This window comes from Protopterus annectens, chromosome 9.part0 (genome assembly GCF_019279795.1).
Source record: "Protopterus annectens isolate FY-2018-M chromosome 9.part0, PAN1.0, whole genome shotgun sequence".
NCBI lineage: Eukaryota > Metazoa > Chordata > Ceratodontiformes > Protopteridae > Protopterus > Protopterus annectens.
The window spans coordinates 1,468,293,863-1,468,319,948 of record NC_056743.1 but is presented as its reverse complement, the minus strand read 5'-3'; the positions used below and the strand labels follow the sequence as shown (position 1 = coordinate 1,468,319,948).

General features: G+C 38.2%; 1 protein-coding gene across 1 annotated transcript in view; it reads right to left on the bottom strand.

The window, feature by feature from the left end:
- Positions 1–414: 414 nt before the first annotated feature.
- The window catches only part of LOC122810708, a 53,617-nt gene continuing 27,945 nt past the window's right edge, over positions 415–26,086 (bottom strand). The window contains exon 3 of the mRNA XM_044082272.1: positions 415–809. Within this exon, the coding sequence (XP_043938207.1) occupies positions 415–809 (395 nt within the window). The remainder of the gene's footprint in view (positions 810–26,086) is intronic.

The window sequence follows — 26,086 nt, the reverse complement described above, 5'->3', positions numbered from 1 at the left end:
AAAGGCCCATGGACAGGAAAAATATAATTTTTTATTCTGATGCCAAAAAGGGAAATGTTAAACAGTGTTTAAATTACCAAACAACTTCACTAGTTTCACAGCCTAGCAAGGTAATGCACGTTAGGCTACACCAGTAGTTGGTATGTATATAGAGCAAGAACTGCTAGCATCAAAATCTGGTTTTAACAAGTGGAAGAGAAATTTTCAACATTTTCTGGATAATACACAGAGCAAGGGGGAACCAGAAAAACACTACAACAAATAATCAAATACCTGTATTGTGCTCCACTGATGATTATTTATGAAATAACAAAACATAGTCAGTCCTTAGTGAAATACAGATAGTGGGTCAACTTTACTAATTATTTTTAATAGCACCTAATAACAATCAAAAATGTGTAACAGTTAAGGTACCTAACTGAGAGAATTTTCAACAATGTCACTAGTGAGAAGGTCATCTAGTGTTGTCAAATTAATGCTACTGTTATTGGTGCCATCATAATAAACATTACCATCTTCATCTGATGACTCTTGTTCATCCTCCCACAAAATTTCATCCTCGCTGCCATCAAGATTATTTGAAATACAACATTTGAGGAAACCTTGTTGAATTATATGTGCATCTAAATCATGCCAAGCCACAAGAACCCATTTGGCAAGATCTGAGAATGTTGGTTGATGCATACGGCCACCAGCAGTATATGTGTGATTACTGTCACTTAACCATTCATTCCATTTACAATGGATAGCTTTCTTCATCGACTTATTAACAGAAACATCTAAAAGCTGCAGTAGATGTGTAATTCCACCTGGAATAAAAACAATATCAGACTTCATTTTTTTAAGTTCTTTCTTTATAGAAGGAATTTGATGAACCCAAAACACCTACCCACCAACATGGAAGATTATTTTAGACCACCAGGATGTGCAGCCCAAATACATTTTAACCACCAGTTAATGCTTCATCCATTCTTCCTTTAGGATGGACACAGATATGTACACCTCTTGGAAATTGTATTCCTTTGGGTAGAGCTTTTCTCTTAAAAAATCATGAAAGAGGGCAACTTCTCTCCATCTGCAGTACATGCCAATATGACAGTGAGGTGAGACTTCCCCTGTCCAGTTATATGTATAGACACAGTTTTTATGCCTTTTGTGTTTACAATCCTGTTGTAGGCCATATTGAAAGTCTAGGGTGTTTGATCAGCTTTCCAATCTGTGCAAGATCATACATGTATTCCCTTCTTAATTTGATTACATACGTCTGGAACTCCAGAAGCTTCTTTACGTGGTCATTTAAAATATTTTGTGCGATGGTAGTTCTACAAACTGAAAGACCATGCTGCTTCATAAAATGAACTGCCCATACATAGGATGCTTTAAACTTTTTTGTGATCATAATAGATTTTTTTCAGTTCCAGAGCTTAAGTCTGATTTCAATACATGACACACCAGTGCCTTGTTGCCTCCTATCTACTACCCAGTCCATTAACTTTTTTCCAAGGTTTGAGAAACATGCTGGTAAATCATGATTTGCTTTTTTTCTTACTAGGCAACACCTGCAGTGCCTTTTTGTTTTTACACCATAGTCAGATGGTTGACTCATGAATACAAAAATGATGACGTGCTGCCTGATAGCCCTCAGATTCTGCACACTTTATGATTAACAGATTTTCCACTGCAGTATAACATTTTCTCAAAGTAATTTTTAGGGCTTAAAAGAAGTTTACTAAGAAAATGACATATACCGGTGCACCTTCTTTTTATCAACTGCAAAGTCAAAAATCAGTCATCAGGTGCATGCACACATATTTAAGTTAAGTAGCTCCAAAAATTCTACAGAACTCAACACTAGACTGTTGCAGAAAGAAGGACACTATGTGTACAGGCATACTGGCACCTCTCAGCTGTACATCTTTTCACAGAATGTCCAGATTTTTGCCTATTATTTTTAGTCCATTTTTCATAGCATTGTGGTTTCCTGGCAAATTAGTGGAAAATCTTTAAGGACTGATGTTAGAAAATAATGACAGACATTTGAGTTTTATACTTCGTACCCTTCAGAAAACTTATGGTACGCAAAACCTGTTATTCTGTCAACTTTCTATGTTTGTAAGATAAATATTTAAAAATTGTTCCCATTTGTGGTCAGTTGCCTCACTTTTACTCATGTCTTTTTCCAGATTTCTTGGTTTAAGAGTTGACAGTTACCGATATGTGTACAGGCAAATCAAAACCAGCTTACGGTATGCTGTTTCTTTTCCTTTATTACTGCTATCGTTCATTAAAAATTACATGACTACGTAACTTTGAATCCAGCTTAAAATTAAACAAGGTATGGTATCTCTGAAATCGATGTAAAATGGGGTGACATAAATCAGGGACCAGCTGTACATGAGTATAATATGGACCCCATTTTGGCAGGCTAGAAGGAAGCAAAAATTATGTATTATACTCGAGATTTTACAGTAGGTGGAGAGCTTTATCTGTGAGAGAGCTTAGTGGACCAGAATATTGTCTTATTACTTGAGATCTCTGCCTTGTACAAAAAATATTTGTCCACGTTAAGCTTCCTTCTGTCAATCATATTTTCCTCCATATGCACGTTAGACTCCTAAACGATATAACTTAAGCAGCTCCTTATCATTCCACTGGATGTTATTCACAACAACTTTAGAACCTACACATTCTGGAACAATAAAGTCCAAAGCCTCAGTAAGTGCGCCTTTATATAGCTGCATGTGATGGTCTGATCCTTGGGGATAATAATGCTGAAGGTCCAGATCATCACATGCAACAAAGTCCAAAGCCTCAATGATGCTCCTTATAGAGCTGCATGTGATGATGTGGACCTTCAGCACTATTACCCCCAAGGGTCCACTGCAGGCATCATAATATCTCCAGTTACATCTTGAAGATCATTTTAGCAGACGAGTTCAGTTCTGTGGACATGAATAGGAGAGCTAAAAAAAGCAAATTTGAACAGAAAGTGAGAAGATATATCTCACATGAGTAATCCCAGTTAGAATATCAAGTCCAGCGAAGGTCCATGACCATGGCTTGTAGCAAGTCCAGTGACTATCATGGTAGTGGGTTGCAGAAAGAGCAACTACACCAGTGCAGTACCTGGTGTTTTTATCTATAAACACTGAACATTAAGCTATATTTCTGTTTTCATGGCAGTTTCAGAATATTGGGATATGGACATATAGCAGGGTCATTCCATCTCTTCACAGCCATATCTTACCTAATAGCCATAGAGCAAATACTTACTGATCATTTTAAACAGCTTTATGACACTATTAGCCTTACATTATCTCTGAATATTATAGTTTCCCTTCTACATGTAAGCCTTTTACTTACAGACACAATTCCTACCCACCACTGCACCTTCGAAAGGATACATAATCATCCCACTGTTATATTTGTATACACACGCCCTTTTATACAAGGACTGAAAAAGCTTTTAAATTACATAGGTAAATGGCACTGCCTCATCCAAACCTACTTACTGCCAAATAAGTTTAACCCTAGAAAGCAATTCAAAAAGTTACTAAGCTTTTCTATTTAATTTCTTTTAATTGCTAGGATTTTTATTTCAGGGTACATTCATTTAAACCCTGGAGTTATGAACTTAAAAAATGTATGCTGTTGTATTTAGCTTAAACAATAAATGAACCAAGTTAGAGACATTTCTAAAAACTGAAAGATCACAAATTCTAGTTATAACTGAAACTTGGATGAAGGATGATTTCTGCCCTTCATTGTACATACATAAAAGTATACCATATTTTCTGGCCATAGACCTGGAAATCGCTGTAGAGATGTTACCATGCTGCTCATTAAACAGAATTCCAACATAAATATTATAAACAATGATAGAGTTAATCCCAGTAATGATAAATATCCAAAATGGGTAAAAACTAATATTACTATAGGTGGCCACAAGCATATATCCATTGGTGCATTGTACATCCCATCCCCCTCCTTTACTGCAATAATGCAGCAAACTATTCATAGTATGTACTCCAAATGTAGTCCAAAAATGTGTAGTATCCTTAGTAACTTCAATGTGCATGCAACAGGCAAATACACCAATCAAACAGATAACATTTTGCAGTGTTTTAAGTTAGAACAACAAGCTAGATACTAAACTAGACCTACCCTACTATTATACATAAACACTACCCTTGATCTGCTAATTACATTTTTAGACCAAACATTCATAAATACCAACATACTACCTAACAGATTCAGTGATCAATACCCAGTCATCTCCACTTGGTCTTACATGACAACAAAGCCACCCCCAGATAATAGCTATAAAACTCTTCCCATAACATATATTTTCATAAAAGTTCCAAGGCAACTCACTCTTATAACCATGCATGCCTTACCAGGTCCTTCTTTCTGCATGAGGGCCATACCAATCAATGCCAGAGTAAATTTGGAGATACACATCCAGTCATCTAGTTTATGCATAAAGAAAGATAGTGAGATACAATAAGTTTATTGGATGGTGCAGTGGTGCAGCGGTAATATTGTTGCCTCCCACTAAGAGGTTCTCTGGTTCAATTCTTGGCTAGAGTGCCTTCTGTGCAAAGTCTGCATGTCCTCACTGTGTTCATGCTGGTTTCCTCTGGGTGCTCCGGTTTCTTTCCATCTTACAATGACATGCGTCTGGAGTGTTTCTCCCAGATCTTCTTCTGAAATTGGCTTGTTCCGAGTCAAATTTTCCTGGTTAACAAATGTAAAATAAATAAAGTTTAATCCAGAGGTTTGGGAGATGGTGGGTTATAAACCTGTCCCTCCACCATTTGTATTTATCTGGTGATTAATATTTAGGTCGCTGGTTTGAGTATTGGTGGATCTGAAGAGATACAGAGAACCAGGAAAATTGGGTCTGTAATTGTGCCACTAGTAAGACAGACATCTTCCCTCCAAAGTCTGTCAGACACTGAATACAGTGATTATATTTCCAGCAGGTAGTTCAGAAACTTTAGGCCTGTGATATTTTGTTTAGGGACATTTGGGATATTTCTAATTGCTTTTTATGTTTAGTAAGATATATTCCAAAGCAGGTGTTGTACTTAATAAGTGACCCAAACAATGTTGAGTATATAATGGGGTGATTACCTCTTTTGACCTTCCTAATATTTCTTTGGCAATCAGCTGGGCCAAATAAAAGGATTTCTTGACAAACCGTCTCACATGATGGTTAAAAGTGGCAGCTATCAACCCAAGTACATAGGTCCCTGACGACATTTTTTATTTTTAGTGATGTGCTGTCTATGCAGTTTAATGAGGAGAGGGGTTTTCTACAAACATGATGATACTGCACTTTTTTAGGATTTAGTTTGAGTAAATTTTTAATACACCAAGAGTTTACTGGGGTAAATTCATTTTGAGGGATTTGGGTGTCGTAGGGTGACTAAAGAAAAACCTCCTTGTGCAGTGCTTTGCAAACTTTGTTAGTCAGAGACGTTGGATCTAAGAATTAAATATCAAAAGGAGAAGTCCCAGCACCAGGCCCTTAGTTATTCTACTAGTAACTCTCATACTTTCTGATGAGGCACTTGCAACTCACACTGCTGGGTTCTGTCTTTCAGCCAGGTTGTGGTCTATCTTAACAGATATGAATCAATTTTTTTTCTGTTTTTAATCAGTCAGCTTTTGCATGATGCCAGCTGGTGGAACGGTGTCAAAGGCCATGGCCAGTTCAAGATATACCATGTGCCCTGCATAGCCACCATATACAAGCTTTACAACCCTTTTGAAGAATCTGCCAGGCTAAATAGACAGGATCTATGCTTAGTTAGATGCCTGATATCTTAGATTATGAGGTCAGTTATAATACATTCCCTGGTTTTGCAGACAAGGCTTGCAAGTCTGCTAGATCTGCAATTACCAAGGTTGATTGTTAGGCCTCCATTATGGAGGGGCATTACCTCTGCAATTCACTACTCATCAGGGACAAAACCAATGGCTAAACTAAGGTTAAGCAGTTTCTGTAGTGTGTCTGCAAAGGTATGTTTAATACTGTTAATTAAGCAATGTGATATATTGTCAGGTCCCATGAAGGAAATAATATTTATCTTAGAATTTTCAGTAAATGATCTTTAGCGCAATTATGAGACTAAGGGATTTAGATATTTTGGACTTTGAATAGATGTCTTGTGGGTGAAGTTGGCAATTAATAAATAAATAAATAAATAAATAAATAAATAAATGTCCTAAATCATCTAGAAATACTTTAGATGTCACAAGCCCAAGAAATCTGTTACCAGTGGTTTGTAATGCTGCATTCTATATGATTTATCTTCATATGTGGGATCTCTTAGCAGTGGTTTGTAATTTAATTTGTATATCTAACCTGCGCAGTGAATTACCACAAGTAGCACTCCTATCAGTGGTTTGCAGTAATTCTTTGTATACCTACTTTACACAATGTATTGTCAGATGTGTGACTCTCTCAGCAGTGGTTTATAATGCTCCTTTGTGTACCTAATCTGTACAATGTATTGCCAGATCAGATGTGGAACTCTGCTATCAATGGTTTATATAACACCTTTGTAGACCTAACCGGCAAAATGTATTGTCCCTTGTGGAACTCTCTTATCAGTGGTTTGTAATGCTTCTGGGTATACCTATGTTGTATCATGGATTTATTAGATGTGGTGCTCTCTTCTGAGGGGTTTGTAATTTTCCTTTGTATATCAAACTTCCATAATGTATTGTCAGATGTGGAAATGTCTTATCAATGGTTTATAGTGTTCCTTTGTATACCTAACCTGCATGATATATAGTCAGTTGTGAGACTCACTTCCCAGTAGTTTGTAATGTTTCTCTGTATATCTAACCTGCACAATGTATTGACAGTTGTGAGACTCTGTTATTGGTGGTTTTGTAATGCTCCTTTGTATACTTAACCTGCACGATATAGTGTCAAACGTGGCATAACTTTACCTCTTCCTGTAATACGTACCTCAGCAATGGGGGGGGAGGCTTCTACTTTAAATGTATTGTTTTCATGTGTGGAGAAGGTGTATTCACCATTTGCAACTTCGAATCTAGGTCTGACTAGTATGAGTGTGTTTTCCTGGCTGCTTCTAAGGGGATATCATTGTTCCTTAATTTGAAGCTTTCTTTTGTAGAAGGGCAATATTCAAGGGATAGAACATTAAACATCAGAGTGTTTAAAAGATAGGTAAAGTGTAATTATTACTAAACACTAAAAAAAAAATCCCCCTCTATTCTCCATAGCAACCCTTGATAGTGTCTGCATTGAACAAGTCATTCACATTAAACTGCTGAGACTAATCACTGATCAAAACATAAGGTATGACAAGCATATCCGTTATGTTACTAGCAAATCAAGTAAAAAAAAATAACAATATTTTCAAGTGAAAATCAAACATCAGACTCCATTTTACCAACAATCACATATACACTTTAATTACACCCCTACTATATGTTTTCACAATTTTAACAAATATCAAGAAATTCCACTGAATAAATAAGAATGTTACTATGGTAGTAGTACCAGATTTACTGTAAGTGTCATGTATGGTAGTTCATCACCATGTGTTAAAGAAAATCGGATGGCTAGAACTCCGAAATACTGTCATACTCTTCCAAATAAAAGTATTTCACAATGACTTATTTAAACCTAACAGTGTCTTTGCTCAAGAATTTTGGACAACATAAAAAATAATGGGGTACAAAGGCTAAAAGTCAGGGACAGTTTTTAAACCTTACTCTATATCAATTAAACAGTTAACAGAATAACACATTTTCCATGAATATGCACTTTGCCAATGTATAAACAGCTATATGGTCAGCTATATCAACTAAATAGGCAATAAATCAAGTGAGAAATTTAGAAAAAAATAAACAGTTGCCCTTATATTAGGATATCAGAACTGGGGTACATTTCTTACAGTCCTGTAAATTGTAAAATGTGGATACCCTTGGGTCCCTTTCTAAAAAAAATCAACATCGAATGTATGCATATGTTGGATCAAATGCTTCTAATATTCATATTTGTTTTATAAATACAAGAAAAAAATGTGTCTGTCATTTTTAAAGTAAACTTCTATTTGTTTAAAACTTGTCACATTGCATATGAATTAGTACCATAATATTTATCAGTGAAAGCTCACTTCTTATGCTGAGAGGTGATTATTTCCAATAACTTATGAATAATTTATTGAGAGTTGTTTACATGTTTTGTATTTTATACTTGTAGAACACCATCTCAGATTAAATCTATCAATCAGATCAGAATAGTGAAAAAGGCATGGCATTCTTCCTTGCATTTGTGCATGTATAATTCGTCTGGCTCTTAGGAACACCGTTTTATCATATATTGGATGAAAGTTGCCAGTTGTCTGGCAGTTAGTTCAGAGGATTAAGGCTGTCAGGTGTGAACAAGCTGCTAATGTGAGCTGCTTCTTGTAGCTCAGGGTTTAATTCATTTACTCTTTATTTACTTACTAACTAGACAGCTCACTCTGACTGTGCCTGAAAATGGTCTCTATGCATCAGTGTTCTACTTCAGTTAACAAGTACAAATACAATTATCTTGCTATAATGGAATTTGTGTTGAGAATGACTCACAAAAGAAACCAAAACCACAAAATTATGATTCTCCCTCTACAGCCTGCTTATAAACATATAGCATAGTTACTGAAATAGGTATTGTGTGGTGTGGTTACTATGGCGTCCAACAGTACCATGACTCATAAACCTAAACTGACATTAAGTTACCCCACATGTAAAGTTCAGGTGTGGTGGAAAGGATTAATCCACAGTCCCTATTTCTGCCAAGGCTTGAATGTTAGTAAAAGTGCAGCCTGTCTTCCCTGTAGATACAGCATGTTGACTGAGAAGGTGACTATACAAGGAAAGTTGGGAGGGATATTATTGCTACCAATATCCTTTGTGTTTTATGCTACAGAACAACAGCTGGTTGACATATCAAGCAGGCTGAATAAGAGAACATTTGCAGTAGCAATGGTATTCGCCCAGGATAAGGAGTGTTTTGTTCCACTGGTCATGTGTTCAGTTACAGGAATAAGATAGTAATGCAGGGAAATACTGTGATATTTGGAAAAGACAGCAGCATCTCATTGACCATTTATATAATTTATAAAATACACAGTACTGGGATCACAACAGGGATGCATATTCTTGGTGTGAGGTGAAAGACAAAGGACATTGTGTGTGCACTTCATTTTGATAGCCAATCGATTAAACTTGGATGTGTATTTGACGATGTAAATGACAAATACATTTTATGTATTTATTTATTCATTTAATTGACATTTGTTTAACCAAAATCTTTGCATTACACATATAACACATTATTACACACAATTATTTTACTGGGATCTCCGGTATAACCACAGGCTCATGGAGTAGAATAAAGCAGCATAGTTAAATACTATGTAAGGAAGATATCCTGTTATCCTGTTAGATATCCTGTTTATAAAAAGTTAATTAGAAAAATAAATGGCTTGTAGAACTGGAGACTGAGCATGTATGTACGTTATGATGCGAGGTAAGGTTGGGGAAGTAGGAGGGGAGGAGAGTTAGGTAAATAATACGAGGAAGAGAAGATAAAGTTAGTGAGTAGGTTAAGTGAGGAGAACAGTGGAGAAGAACAAAGGATGGGCTGGGCTAAGAGGATGCAGATAAGATGATATGTAAGAGAATATATAACAGCGCAGTGAGAAGAGAGGAGGAGTCGGATTACAGAAGAAGGTAGGGAGTTCAAGCAGGATATTTACAATGACATGTCTAGCTAGTATTTAGGTCAGCTTTTAGATAATTCCTGGTTTAGCACCCATGGCCCTCATGGACAGAGTTAAGAAGTAAATATCCCAACATATCTTTGTTCTGCCCACCTCTGAGTTAATCATGTGCAAAATATAAGGGCTAAAATCCATCATGGCTAGGCTTCTTAAGATCCTCACAGATCAATAGCCTAGAAAATACCTCTGAACTTATAAAAAACTGGTTTATTCATCTGCCTCAGGCAGATATAATATCAAATAGTAAAAAGGCTCAATAGACTTTCTGTACTAGGCAGGGTAAGACAGACTGCCATACAAAGGACAGACTTATACTTTATGACTGCAATAATGGGATTTGCAGTGATGGTACACATAGGTCAGAAAGGATGCAATACATTTAATGACTGGGGTGATTGCTCCTGTCTATAAATGAACCATCACTGTCAATCACTAGGGTGAGGGCTCCTGTCTATAGGTGAACTGTCACTGTTAATGACTAGGGTGACAGCTCTTGTCTATAAGTGAACTGTCACTGTTAATGACTAGGGTGAGGATTCCTATCTTTAACTGAACTGTCACTGTTAATGAATAGGGTGAGGGCTCCTGTATATAAAGGAACTGTCACTGATAATGATAGGATGAGGGCTCCTGTCTATAAGGGAACTGTCACTGTTAATGATGGGGTGAGAGCTCCTGTATATAAGAGAACTGTCACTGTTAATAACTAGGGTGAGTGCTCCTGTCTATAACTGAACTGTCTCTGTTAATGACTGGGGTGAGAGCTCCTGTCTATAAGGGAACTGTCAATGTTAATGACTAGGGTGAGAGCTCCTGTCTATAGGTGAACTGTTACTGTTAATGACTAGGGTGAGTCCTGTCTATAAGTAAACTGTCAATGTTAATGATCAGGGTGAGTGCTCCTGTCTATAAGGGAACTGTCACTGTTAATGATGGGGTGAGTGCTCCTGTCTATAAGTGAACTGTCACTGTTAATGAGTGGGGTGACTGCTCCTGTCTATAAGGGAACTGTCACTGTTAATGACTAGGGTGAGGGTTCCTGTCTATAAGTGAATTATTACTGTTAATGATGGGGTGAGTGCTCCTGTCTATAAGTGAATTATTACTGTTAATGATGGGGTGAGGGATCCTGTCTATAAGTGAACTGTCGCTGTTAATGACTAGGGTGAGGGCTCCTGCCTATAAATGAACTATCACTGTTAATGACTAGGGTGAGGGTTCCTGTCTATAATTGAACTGTCACTGTTAATGACTAAGGTGAGGGCTCCTGTCTATAAGTGACCTGTCACTGTTAATGACTAGGGTGACTGCTCCTGTCTATAAGGGAACTGTCTCTGTTAATGACTAGGGTGAGGGCTCCTGTCTGTAACTGAACTATCACTGTTAATGACTGAGTGAGTGTTCCCATATATAATTGCACTGTCACTGTTAATGATAGGGTGAGAGATCCTCTCTATAAGTGAACTTTTACTGTTAATGATAGGGTGAGTGTTCCTGTCTATAACTGAACTGTCAATGTTAATGACTAAGGTGTGGGCTCCTGTTTATAAGGGAACTGTCAATGTTAATGACTAGGGTGAGGGCTCCTGTCTATAAGTGAACTGTCACTGTTAATGATGGGGTGAGGGCTCCTGTCTACAAGTGAACTGTCACTGTTAATGTCTAGGGTGAGGGATCTTGTCTATAACTGAACTGTCACTGTTAATGATGGGGTGAGGGCTCCTGTCTACAACTGTCGCTGTTAATGATGGGGTGAGTGCTCCTGCCTTTAAGTGAACTGTCAATGTTAATGACTAGGGTGAGGGTTCCTGTCTATAAGTGAACTTGTCAGTGTTATATGTTTGTTCTAAATTTCTATATCTCTGGAGTGTAAATGTAGCTCTCCCATTCTCAATCACTCCACAGACATGGGAAAGAGTATTTTATTGACTTCTTATCCTCCCTGATCATGCCTGCATGGGAATGGTTCATTGGTTCATAGTTCACAGTTACTTGTAGTCATACAATCCAGGGGATTATTGATGACCCTAACCAAATGTCCTCATTTCTACAGAGCATTGTCTGGTTTAGTCACTTTTTCATAATCAAACAGTAGATACAAATAATTTCTAATGCTTCTTTGCATACGTAACCTGCATGATGATGTATTGTCATACTTGGAGTACACTTTGTATCTACCTGTAATGTGTACTTTATCCTGAAGGGGGGGTTCTATGTTTAAAGTTTTCACTTCAGATATATGTCCTTCAGATTGGACTTCACTGCTGTTTTCCTTTTATCGTGTTCTTCACCCAATACATTGCATTTAATGAAGCAACGTGAGAGGGGTTTTCTGTTTATGCTGGTCAGTGGCACTCAAATTTCAGTGTATTTTTTCCTCTGAGAGTATCCTAAGATGGCTATCTAACAACAGCTCCTCTGCTTTTATTATGGCACTCTCTCAGTGTGGTATGTAATCAAACTCCTCACATTAATAATATATCCTTTTATAAAATAATTTGTTATAGTTCATTTTTTGTGTATTATCTAGATGAGGAGGAGTTAGGTGGAGTTTTTATTTTTATTTATAAAATGGCAAAAGTTGTATATAAGGCAAAAGGTATCAATAGTAGCTGTATTGTTGATGGTAGAGAAACTCAACAAGGCATTCTGTGCTAGAAAGAAAAAAGTTAAGTTAAAAGCAATCATTAGTAAAAGGGATTATCTTAAACAATATGTTCCTTACCCCAAAGTGAATTGACCTTAGATTGGGTAAATGTGCAAAGCAGATTTGAGGGCCATAGGCTATCCTTTGGAGAGTGGGGCCCTGTCTCCTTACCTGTACATATTTAGTTTTATCCTTTTAGGTGACTTCTGTTTGGTTAACTATATTTCATCAGATTTTGCTATGATCAGTCATACCACAGCTCTATACCCTTTAATTTATTGCATTGTGCAACAATATTGTATGGTTTTAGAAGCTGCCTTTTCCCAGTATAGAACTTTGCTGGCTGATGGCTTCTCCACACATCGTGATGTTAGCAGAAATAAATCCTGAAGACATATATTACTGGGACTATCAAGTCCTTTAATCCAGCTATCTGATGAGAACCCACCAGGTGTTGTGTTCTCAGCTTGGTGTGTTTGGATCTTTCATACTGTGGAACCAAGGACAGGGAATGCTGCTGTGGCTGTGTTTTACTGTAGTAATGACCTAAACAAGAAACACCATTCAGCTGAGACTGACCCAGACAACCGAGCCCCCAAAAGTAGTAAAACCATCATTGAGGAAGCCAAACTTCAGGCATAAGTGATACATTCATAAAAATGGAAAAAATGCAAAAATCTTTCACAAGGAGATTGCAAGGTTTAAGAAATTAATATTATCTAGAAAGACTAAAAAAACAGAAATTGTATTCAGCATGTTATAGGCAATGCAGAGAAGATTTAACTTGGGTTTCTAAATGCATAGATAATGAAGAAACATGAAGTACATTGGGAAATGTATTTTTAACTTATGAGAAATGTGCAAGAAAAATAATATATTGGCTGAATTAGAGGCTTTGAAAAAAGTATGCATTAACATTTCTTTCATTTTAGAGATGGAAGTAAATAGAATAAGTTGCCGTTTGAGATTAGACATGAACTGAGACTGGAAAATTTTAAAAATAATTTAGGCTTATGGTTTTGAGATATGATATATTTGTCTAGGCCTTTTTGGAGAGTGGCCTGTAATGATCTCATTTGAGGTCCTTGTCCTACCTCTAAGACTGTAACAATATAATAACTGATGGAATGAACAAATACTTTGAGAGCAGTGTCTTGTAGAAAGACAGACAAATGAAATAGCCTCCACATGTCTTTCAATAACCACACTAAGATAAATGCTCTGTTATGCACTACATGTATAAGTCTATATTGGTTTATACTCTTATAAATTAACTGGATATATTTCTGGTTCCATATTGGAAATGAGATGCCTGTAACCGTCAAGTTATATACATGAGAAAAATAAACTGTGGCTGAATTTCAAAAACTCACTGCAATGCAGTTAAAGCCTAATTCTCCCTGTAACCACCAGTGTGAAAGGCTGTGCTCTCCTATGCCCCTGATACTTACATATGCTATCTCTGAGATACCTGTATCTTGGCTTGAGGATAGCAATCCAAGGCACCATGACCTGTTTACTATATTGGCATTTTTTTTTGTCTCTCTTCCAAGGAATTCAAGTACATTCCTCACACTTTGAAGAGGGGCATTATATTTTCTATCTGCTCTTGACATGTAACTGTTTATGAATGATCACTTTGTAATATCACTGCTGTTTGTTGTATCATTTTACATGCACTGCAACAAATATGCAACATTCTGCTGTCCAGGTGGACTGAAGAGTCATCAGTTGGAGTCATCAACTGTATGTCTTGTCTTGGCAGATTGGGGTTTGACTGGGAGGATGAATCAGCAAGAAAAGGAAAGTAGTACCGCTGGAACTTAGACAATGGGCTTACTGTTCATCAGTACCCTGATTAGAGAATGAGCGTTCTCCAGCAGGGTATTAATATACAAGCAATGGCTGCTGAAAAACGAGTCTGATGCTTCATGGCAGCATATCAAGCCACCATGGAGCTCAAACAGAGAAAATGGAATGACCGCCATTATTTTATGCTGGCTAAGCAGTGCTTTTGCTCTTTAACGAGTGCAAAATAAAATAAAGCTTAAAAAAAAGTGTGTGTATGTGTTTCTGTGTGACAGTGTATGCGTGTATGAGTGTGAGAGAGAGAAAGATTGGTTGAGCTGCTATTTTACACTCGCTAAGCAGCACTTCTGCTGTTTAGGAAATGTAAGATAAAAAGTGTGTGTGTGTGTGTGTGTGTGTGTGTGTGTGTGTGTGTGTGTGTGTGTGTGTGTGTGTGTGTGTGTGTGTGTGTGTGTGTGAGAGAGCTAGAGAGAGAAAGAGTGTATGCGTATATGAAAGTAAGAGAGAGAGGGAGAATGATCGTATGTGTGTCTATGTTGCTGTAACCGTGTGTGAGTGAATGTGTGCATGAAAGCAGCAGAGAGGTAGAGAGGGAGAGTGTATGTGTCTGTATGCATGAGAGAGAGACAGAAAGTGAAGAGTGAGATTGACCGGGTGATCCCTGGCAGCATCGCATAACATCTCTGTGTACCTCTCCACCATACCTCTCGAAACAAGAAATCTGGACAGAGCTGTAAATAAATGGAGAAACAAAGGGCTGAAAATAGGGACAGATTTTAAATAATGCTCTTATAAACTTAGTTGCTAGAATAACAGGGTTTTCGTTAGCATGCATTTTTATTTCTGAAGCAGAGATGTGTGTGTGTGTGTGTGTGTGTGTGTGTGTGTGTGTGTGTGTGTGTGTGTGTGTGTGTGTGTGTGTGTGTGCGTGGTGTGTGTGTCAGAAAAATATGTATTCACATATAAGCTACTAGAAAAATATGTATTCACATATAAGCTACTAGAAAACTATGTATTCACATATAAGCTGCTAGAAAGATATGTATCCAAACATTCAGACATATATAAGTTGTGTGGTTAGATATATATAAATGAACTTGAACATATATGAAATACATAGATTGAGAAATAGAGCAATATGTAATGCATTTAATTCTGTTTTACTAGAATAATAGTAGAAATAAACTCGCATATTATTGCTTGAAGCATAAGCTGCAGTGTGATTAGAAACTTGGCCTTGGCAGCGACCAGCTCGGCCTGGCTCATGTCTGTCAGTGAAAGATTATTTTGCAAAGTTAGAAAATAATGAATCTGTGTGCATGTGTATCTTTTCCTGCTTCTACCAGAAGAGCGGCCTTGTGCGCACTATCAGAGATAATGTCCAGCTGGTGAACAAGAAAGAGACAAAGAGAAGCATTAAAGAAGACATGCACCCATTGTATTCGAACTAATCTAAGAGCCTTGAATTGGCTACATCCTCGGAAGGACATTGTGACTGACCAGGTGCTTGCAAGGCTGTAATATTCTCATGGGAAAGTAACTTTTTAAAAAATTGTAATATCAGCATTTTTCTTATGAATGGTCATGATGTAAAGACCCTGTCACTGACCACGTCAGTGAGGTGGGCAAAAGCTGATTGTAAACCCTATAAAATATCATGTATTTCCTGAATAAAGCTAGACAAAATTCTGTACAACTTTGTGTATGGTTTTTTGCCTCCTAATGTACATTAGAGTATTTGAGTAGTAGATACCTGAGAAACCTGCATTACTGTTTGTTATTGACTGTCATTTTTAAATGCCAGATGATTTTTTACAGTCTGACTTTAACAATTTATTTAACATTTTGGTCCTTCGGACCGGAATTCCCTTGGTAAGCTGCAGGTCAGAGTATATAGGTGGCACCGAAACCTGCGCAGAAGAAGGAAAGACCTCCGACTGAATTGTCGTATCTAAAGAGGCTGTCCACTTGTCTGATCTGTGGCCGAAAAGCGGAAAACTGGATCCTAAAAAGAAGTATAACAGTAAGCGGGAGGCTCGGGTAAGCAGAATTCCTCTCTTTGTTTTTGTTTTAGATCAGGGACCAGGTTACACTGTGCTATTGCTAAGGTTTGTGATAGCAGGGAGAGAGCTAGTCGAAGTATTGTATCTTGAGTCATAGATCAGGAAATAAACAAAGCAAAGTAAAACAGTCATTCTAGACACTACTGTGGATACGGGGAATAAGATACCACGTGGTACAAGAGAAAGGGTTACGTAACAGTTCTTTTTTTGAAGAGACATGGGAAATGAATGCACTAAAGGGTCACGTGACCCGCCCTAACAGAAGGCGAAAGTATATGCAATTGCAAAGAGCAGATAATGTGAGACATTTTTCAAAATGGGTTAATAAGTATGACTTTGATGGTAAATTAGATAAAATATCACTAGTAAAACTTTTGAAACAGTTAAAATCTGACGCAGAAGGTCAGGCAAAAACAACAACAGTTGGTTCCTCAAGCACATAGGTGGATTGAGGAAGTGAACGAAGGAACAGAAAATAAAAATGCAAAAGCATTATTTTTAGACAAAGAGGATAATAATACAGTAGTAGCATCGGTCCCTCCCCTACCACCTCCTCCGATGCCTTACTTAGAATATGAAGCGGGAGGGCGGGCTGGACCCCCCCCACGTTATCCGGAGGCAACAGGGGTATTAAGACAACCATTTGTAAGAGAACCTATCGGAACTAGATCCCGAACACATCAAACACTTATAGATGTTCAACCAAGCGGAGATTCATTAGATGGGAGTGAGGAAATCTGTCCATTAATTGAAGTACCAAACCCGCAGGCAGGACAGGAGGGCCAGGCCTCAACTCTCTTAGTGTATAGACCGTGGACACCGGAAGATATCCGGAAAGCTACAGAGGGAATTCCCCATCCAAAAATTAACTTTGAGAAATTTGTACAAGATTTACAGGGCATGAGATTGAGTTACCACCTGAATGGGGAAGAGGTAGAAAAAGTAATTAGACAAATTTTAGGTCCAGACTGGCACATGATTTGTGGCGCCTGGAATGCCCGTGACGCGCAACTCAGGCCACTCCCACACAGTGACGCAGAACTAGATGCTAGATTGAAGGGTCTTACAGACCGCATTACTGAAAAATGGAAACCTAGGGCAGATTGGACTTGTATTAACCAATGCGTACAACAAGATAATGAAACAGTAGACACATACTATGGTAGATTATTAGAATGTTTTAATAACCATAGTGGTATGACTATTCCTGAAAATCAAAAAAATGATAGCTCGTATGAACAGCAGTTGAAGAATGCATTTTTAAAAGGCTGCATTGCCCCTATCAATAGCTTCGTCACGAAGCATATGATAGATCACCGAACGAGTAGGCTCCAAGCCTTATTAGAGTATGCTAGGCATGCCGAAAAACATTTTAACAGTAAAAAGGAAAAAGAAAACGCAGGTCTTCACAGCTGAAGACGGTGCGGAAGTTTTTGTAGTACAAACAGCCAAAAAGGGTAAGCGAAATGCTCAGGGTAACAAACGTTCTGACAGAAACTCAGAGTTTTATGAGGACAGGAAGAAAAGAGGTGAGTGCTTCAATTGCGGTAAGAAGGGACATTTGGCAAGGGATTGCAGGAGTAAGGCACCTGTGGAAAAAAAGGATAAGGATGATGAGGATTGACTAGATGGCAGTTATACTGCTCGACAGTCATTAGGAGAGACTAATGAGCAGGGGAATAATGTAAATACCTTAGAAGAAACAAATGACATGCAACCGGATGTAGAAGTTGGGGAAAGTGAAGTTTTGGACTTGGCACTACTGAGCTTGGAGCTCTATTTAGCAGACACTAAACCGGAAGTTACACTTCTGGTGGAAGGAAGAGAAGTCAAATTTTTGTGTGATTCAGGAGCGTCACGAACTTTGATACACCCTTCAAAGTTACCGGAACATTCTGAGTCACCCGATTATATATTAGTAAAATCAGCAAACGGACAGCTGTACAGGGAACCACTTTCCCATGATATAGCAATAACTGACCCCGTCTCGGGTATAACCCAGAGAAGTAAAATAGTACTTTCTGCAAAATGCCCCATGAACTTATTAGGAAGAGATCTTATGCAACTTTTTGGCATAGCAGTAGTCCCTACCATGAATGGTATGGAGGCACAGAGACAAACTGATGCTTTTGTACGATCGGAGGGTGAGGCCTATTATTGGTACAGCCAGGACCTGGTTACAACCGGTCCAGGGGCAGTGACCAAGGAACTAATGAATGTAGCCACCGGCAAGGTGCTTCCCCTCGATTTTGATCAACAACACTTGTTACATTGTACCCTATATTATTGTAGCACATCAGGGCCTCATAAAGAATATGAACAAAAATTGTTCAAAAATCCCGCAAATAGACTAATACTACGGACTTTATACTGGGACACTGAGGGCAATAGTGTAGTGAGTTGTTCATTACCTCAGGAGTTCTTGGAATTGTACAAATCCAATAAACTACCGCATGTTAGCCTAACCAAAAACAGGAATGTTAGGTGGGTAGACTTGGGTGACAAAGTGACAACATGGGAGAAACTAACTGACTTGGAATTATCGGACTTAGGAGTACAGAAACAGAAACTAAATTGGTTAACGCAAGCACGCCCAGCTGTACACTTACAACAAAGTGAAGACAGCTGATTGGCGTTCTTGATAGAAGAAGAAGAGAAAGCTTTGAGTAAAATACCAGATATTCTTTGGTCAACAGGGAAATCGGATGTGGGGCTTATTCGAACAGCAGGGCCAGTAGTTATTACACCAAAATCGGCCTTTAGACCAACAAAAAGACAATATCCTTTGAGCAAGGATGCGAACAGGAATCAAACCTATCATAATGGCATTACTTAAGAAAGGGATACTGGTAGAATCCTTGGATTCACCATGTAATACTCCTCTATTTCCTGTTAAAAAGCAAACGGGAATGGCGGATGGTACAAGATTTGCAGGCTGTAAATGATGCGGTAATACCAAGGGCACCTACGGTGCCAGACTCACATACCTTGTTAAATGATTTGATCCCGCAACTAAAATTTTTCACCGTGGTACATATTAGCAATGCTTTTCTCAATACCTATCCACCCAGACAGCGAGCACTGGTTTGCATTTAGAATTCAGGGCAAAAGGAATACGTACACCCGAGTACCACAGGGATAAAGTGAAAGTCCAACAATATTTGCACAAGAGATGGCTAGCAACCTGGCGGGATTTTCTCCACCAGGGGGCAGTCAAGTATTACTTTATGTAGATGACATCTTGCTTGCAGCTCCTACCCAGCAGCAATGTAGGGAAGACACAATAGCATTGTTGAAATTTTGGCTGAGCAAGGGCATAAAGTGAATAAACACAAATTGCAACTTTGGAAAGAACAGGTTAAATACCTGGGATATGTGATATCCAAAGAAGGTAGAACATTAGATGAAGATAGGAAAACAGCAATCTTACAAGCACCTAGACCAACTACCAAAAAGGAAATGATGTCCTTCTTGGGAACGACTAATTTTTGTCGAAGTTGGATACCGAATTATGCCTTAGAAATGGCTCCATTGGCTGATTTAATATTTAAAACACCAATGGCAGCACAAGAAACACTGCATTGGACATCGGAAGCAGAAGCAGCTTTTTGCAGACTAAAACAACTGATAGTTTCATCGTTAGTTTTAGGACTTCCGAATTACCATAAGAGATTTTTCCAGACTGTAGATTGTAGGCGGGGATATATGACGTCAGTACTGACGCAACAACATGGCGGCAAGCAACGCCCCATAGCTTACTATTCATCACAGTTAGATCCGGTGGCACTATCATTGCCACCCTGTGTACAAGCAGTCGTTGCAGCAGCTATGGCAGTGCAAGCTTCGGCCTCAGTGGTATTGTTTCATCCTCTCACGTTGAGAGTACCTCATGCAGTTGCGATAATTTTACTGCAAGAAAAAATAGCATTTTTGTCCCCTGCCAGACATCTTTCTTGTATGACCATACTATTGAGTCAACCTCACATGACAATTGAACAATGCACAACATTAAATCCATCGACATTACTTCCGATTCCTGTAGATGGCACACCACACAGTTGCCTACAGGAAATGTAACAAATAACCACACCCAGACAAGATCTCACTGATGTGCCTTTAGTCAATGCAGAGGTGACATTTTATGTGGACGGGTCCTGTAGACGAGGACCTACAGGAAAGAACCTAGTGGGCTATGCAGTAGTGACGGATAATGAAATCATAGAAGCACAACCCCTGCAACATAACCTGTCTGCTCAAGCAGCAGAATTGATAGCTTTGACACGTGCCTGCACTCTAGCGAAAGACAAATGTGTTAACATATATACTGACAGTCAGTATGCTTTCTCTACAGTGCATGTCTTTGCGCAACAGTGGAAAAACAGGGGAATAATAACATCTACTGGCAAACCGATTAATCATGCACAATTGATTTTGAACCTGTTAGATTCTATTCAGTTACCCACTAGAATAGCTATCTGTAAATGTGCAGCCCATACCAAACAACAAGATAAAATTTCAAAAGGGAATGCTCGGGCTGATGCAGCTGCAAAGCAAGCTGCCTCAGACCTAGAAACTGTGTTTTCAAATGAAGAACTACAACCTTCTGAGACTCTAGATTTAGAAATGTTAAAAACAATGCAGACATTAGCTACAAAAGCAGAAAAGCAAAAATGGATAAAACGAGGAGCAATCCTTGAAGAGGGACTGTACATCTCCAAAGAGAAAAAGCCAATATTGCCATCTAATTTATTTACATATGCAGCTTTGTTGAGTCATGGGCAGAGCCATGTCTCAACAGGGGGGATGGTACAGTTAGTTAACAAAACATTCCAAACATACGGATTTACGAATTATACACAAAAATTTTGTGCAACATGTCATATTTGTAGCAAACATCATGCACAGGGAGCATTTAAACCGAAGCGAGGGAGCTTTCCGACACCACCCTACCCGTTCCATACTATTTGTATGGATTTCATAGAACTGAATAAATGTGAAGGGAAAAAATACTGTTTAGTGATCATAGATATGTTTTCAAAATGGGTAGAAGCTTTTCCGACTAGGAATCCGGATGCAGCAACAGTGGCAAAAGCCTTAGTGAAAGAAATCATTCCTAGATTTGGCATACCAGAAAGAATTTATAGTGACAATGGAACACATTTTGTTAATCAAACAATTCATCAGCTTGGGAGAATCTTTGGGATTTCTTTGAAAAACCATTGTGCTTATCACCCTCAGTCAGCAGGACTGGTGGAAAGGTACAATGGAATTTTGAAAAACAAGTTGAGAAAATTGATAAGTGAGACTCAAAAGACTTGGATTTGCTGTCTGCCTTTAGCACTGCTGAGCATGAGAACTGTTCCAAATGTAAGGGGTTTGACCCCTTTTGAGATAGTATTTGGGAGAGCATATTGTGTGCCACAATGGAAGGCCCTCATGCCTGCAGAGCTGGAGGCCGATAGCTCATTAGCTAGTTATATGAAGAAATTGTTAACAAATAAGACTGTTTTGCAGTTGAACTCTTTTCAGACAAAGAAGAAACAAAACCGGAGGCCGTGCTGACCCCGGGGTCCTGGATCTGGCTGAAAGTCATCAAAAGAAAGAACTGGGCGAGTCCAAAGTGGGAAGGTCCGTACCAGGTACTATTGGCAACACCTACTGCAGTAAAAATTGCTGAGAGATCATCTTGGGTTCATTTGACGCTCTGTAAACCACTTAAAGAGTTTAAGTTGGACAAACATTTTTTAACTGACATACCACAGAAACAGGATGGCCAGAGGCAGAGTGAATAAAAATGCAAAACAACCCCAAAGACATTGGTTCACTGGCCTACTGATCATACATTTATTAACCATGTTTGTAGTGACCTTTTTGTTGTTATGGTTTTTCTTGCATATAACTACAGAAGTGAAATTGATAAAACGTGATGATGAACTGGCTATAGACTGGCACCCGAACTTCAACACATACCTGGCTATGAAACGAGTCTATGTAGAGACTATGAACGTTTCGAATTGCTGGGTTTGTACTGCAATACCCACAGCATATGGAGGACTTTTGATGTCTGCTGTCCCCCTGGGGATAAATGAAACTTGGGAAAACCTATTATTTGACACGGGTACTGTGAGATCACAAGACAAAGTGGCATTATATTTACCCGTTACTCAGAAAGGAATTGTTTGCTTTGTTAAAAATAATACACTCCAGGTTGGTTGGAGTAACTGTAACATAACTGTGTCTTACAAATGTTATATAAAACCTGTAGACCAAGGTACTAGTTGTAGCACGAACTATGGTTCGTATTTAAGCTTGATGAAAACAACATTGAGAGATGTGCAAAAAACTCCTGAAATATATAGACAATTATCTGTTATAGATAAAAAAATGTTTCATTCAGGGTTAACCCGCATCAGTACTAAAGTAGAAAACTGTTATTTTGTTTGTGGGAAAAAGGCCTATAAATGGTTACCTGAGAATTGGTCCGGCAGTTGTTTTTTGGGTTATCTGGTTCCAGCCATAAGACATACTGCAAAATTGCCCCTGGGTAAAATACGCAATGTGAGAAATGTAGCTCAGCAAGCCGAGAATACAGTCAAAAAACCTGCTAATCCGGTGGGTAAGATTGAAGCAAGCTGGAAGGATCATTCGGCTGTGAAGGACAAAGAAAAACTGACTCATATGGACTTGAGTGACAGTGTTATATCCTGGGCTGGAATATTCCCAGCCTACGGAGCAGTCAAATCGATTTGGGAACTGAGGAAATTGTCAAAACTCCTCGAAGTAATGAGCAATGCGACTTTTTCCGCTCTTGAACTTGTGACTGATGAAATGAATGCAATGAGAACAGTCGTATTACAGAACCGAATGGCTCTCGACTTCACCCTAGCGGCGAGAGGTGGTACGTGCGCGCTTATCAAAGAAGAATGCTGTGCGTACATTCCAGACAACCAACATGAAATCAATGATCACCTAGAGGTAATACAGCAGGTGTCAGCAATGGCAGAACCAGGCCCAAACCCACTGACGAACTTTTTCCAGAATCTATTTGGGGGGTGGGGGTCGGTCCTTATGAATATTCTGATTGCAATTTGTGTAGTACTGCTCATAATTGGAGCATGTGTCTGCTGCGGCATACCCTGTGTGAAAAAATTAGTTAAAGACCTAGTTGACATATCAGTAACTGAAACTATGTACCAGGACATGGAATTAAATTTGTTGATACCAAGCGAAAGCCTATCTGAAATGTAAAACAAATGACTTACTTAGCTGAAAGTCCTTGAAAGGAAAAGGCTAAGAAATGAAATAATACTGTTTATGTTTCAAATAGAATGAAATGCATTAACAGGAGGGAGAATGTCAGAAAAATATGTATTCACATATAAGCTACTAGAAAAATATGTATTCACATATAAGCTACTAGAAAACTATGTATTCACATATAAGCTGCTAGAAAGATATGTATCCAAACATTCAGACATATATAAGTTGTGTGGTTAGATATATATAAATGAACTTGAACATATATGAAATACATAGATTGAGAAATAGAGCAATATGTAATGCATTTAATTCTGTTTTACTAGAATAATAGTAGAAATAAACTCGCATATTATTGCTTGAAGCATAAGCTGCAGTGTGATTAGAAACTTGGCCTTGGCAGCGACCAGCTCGGCCTGGCTCATGTCTGTCAGTGAAAGATTATTTTGCAAAGTTAGAAAATAATGAATCTGTGTGCATGTGTATCTTTTCCTGCTTCTACCAGAAGAGCGGCCTTGTGCGCACTATCAGAGATAATGTCCAGCTGGTGAACAAGAAAGAGACAAAGAGAAGCATTAAAGAAGACATGCACCCATTGTATTCGAACTAATCTAAGAGCCTTGAATTGGCTACATCCTCGGAAGGACATTGTGACTGACCAGGTGCTTGCAAGGCTGTAATATTCTCATGGGAAAGTAACTTTTTAAAAAATTGTAATATCAGCATTTTTCTTATGAATGGTCATGATGTAAAGACCCTGTCACTGACCACGTCAGTGAGGTAGGCAAAAGCTGATTGTAAACCCTATAAAATATCATGTATTTCCTGAATAAAGCTAGACAAAATTCTGTACAACTTTGTGTATGGTTTTTTGCCTCCTAATGTACATTAGAGTATTTGAGTAGTAGATACCTGAGAAACCTGCATTACTGTTTGTTATTGACTGTCATTTTTAAATGCCAGATGATTTTTTACAGTCTGACTTTAACAATTTATTTAACAGTGTGCATGTGTGCGTGCATACGTGTGTGTGCGTGTGTGTGTGTGTGTGTGTGTGTGTGTGTGTGTGTGTGTGTGTGTGTGTGTGTGTGTGTGTGTGTGTGTGAGAGAGTGTGTGTGAGAGAGAGTGCATGAGAATACTGGCAGCAGCAGCAATAAAGAGGTTTAGAAACTTCTGCATCTTTCGGCTGAAAAAATCTGGATGAAGCCTAAAATAAAGGGGGAAAAAACACTGGTTGGAGGGTGGCGTAATGATTAAGGTGCTTACCTTAGAAACACAAGGTGCAGCGTTTGATTCTCACAGGGGGTAATTGGCTAGGCTTAAAAAATGTTCCATGAGGGCAGTTAGCTTAGTAATAATCTATGAATCTATAAAATAAAAACTTAATTATTGCTCTTATAAAATTACAAAACTGCTAAAGTAAGGGATTTAAGTTTGTATGAATTTTCTTAAGGAAAAAAGTCTGAAGCTCTAATGTTTGTCATTAAGTAATTTCCATCTCCAGTGACTGTCAACCAAATGATTTAGGAGTAAGGGACCAAAAATAAAGTAAATAACCTGTTTATTTTTTAAATGTTATATTTTGGATGTAAAATGTTTCCCCTGGCACCATTAACATATACTACAACAAGTTAAAAACATTAGGTTGAGGAAATATACTAATATATATATATATATATATATATATATATATATATATATATATATATATATGTGTGTGTGTGTGTGTGTGTATAAAACACAACAATTTTATAGAGAGCCCATTCTCTAAGTGAATAATGCCCTCCAGGTTGCATGTTAATGTGTAAGTAACAGCCTTCCAGGGGTGTTAATTACACATTAGCACACACCCTGTCAAGTATTATTGCTTGCTTAATTTATGCCCAAGCCCAGGTCAGTAACTTCACATGTTGGACCCTGTTTTTACAGAATCTCACCAAGGCAACATTGACATATATAGACTGCATTTTATATATCATGGAGAGAGGTACGTCAGAAAAGCCCTTGGATAAAAACGTGCCCAATCCTGGTGAACACATCAGTGCCAAGACTGGAAAAAAGGCAGTGTAGAATCCTCAGGACATGCAAACATTCCTTTCACAGACTTAGGCAGGAAAAAGCCCACAAAAATACAAAAACTGACAGGCCAAGGAAGAAATTATGTATTATTACTATTACTGAAAACAGCTAGAATTTCTAGAGGGAGGATATATAGTAAGAATAAAAGAGACATTCGTGGAAACAAAAAAAATACTTGTACAACAAAAACTGTCAAAGGCTAAAGACAAAAAATGATGGTCCTTAACAGAACAGATAACAAAAAAAAATGTTCTCTATTGAAATGCCAAGTGCTGAAAAGCTGAAAAAAAGACTGAAAATCTGGAGAAGATCAAATCTGAAAAATCACTCTTCTAATTAAAACTTATTTTTCTGGGGGTACAACCCCCCCAACTTATATATACCAGCTCTGAGATTGCTATACCTCAGAGGAAGG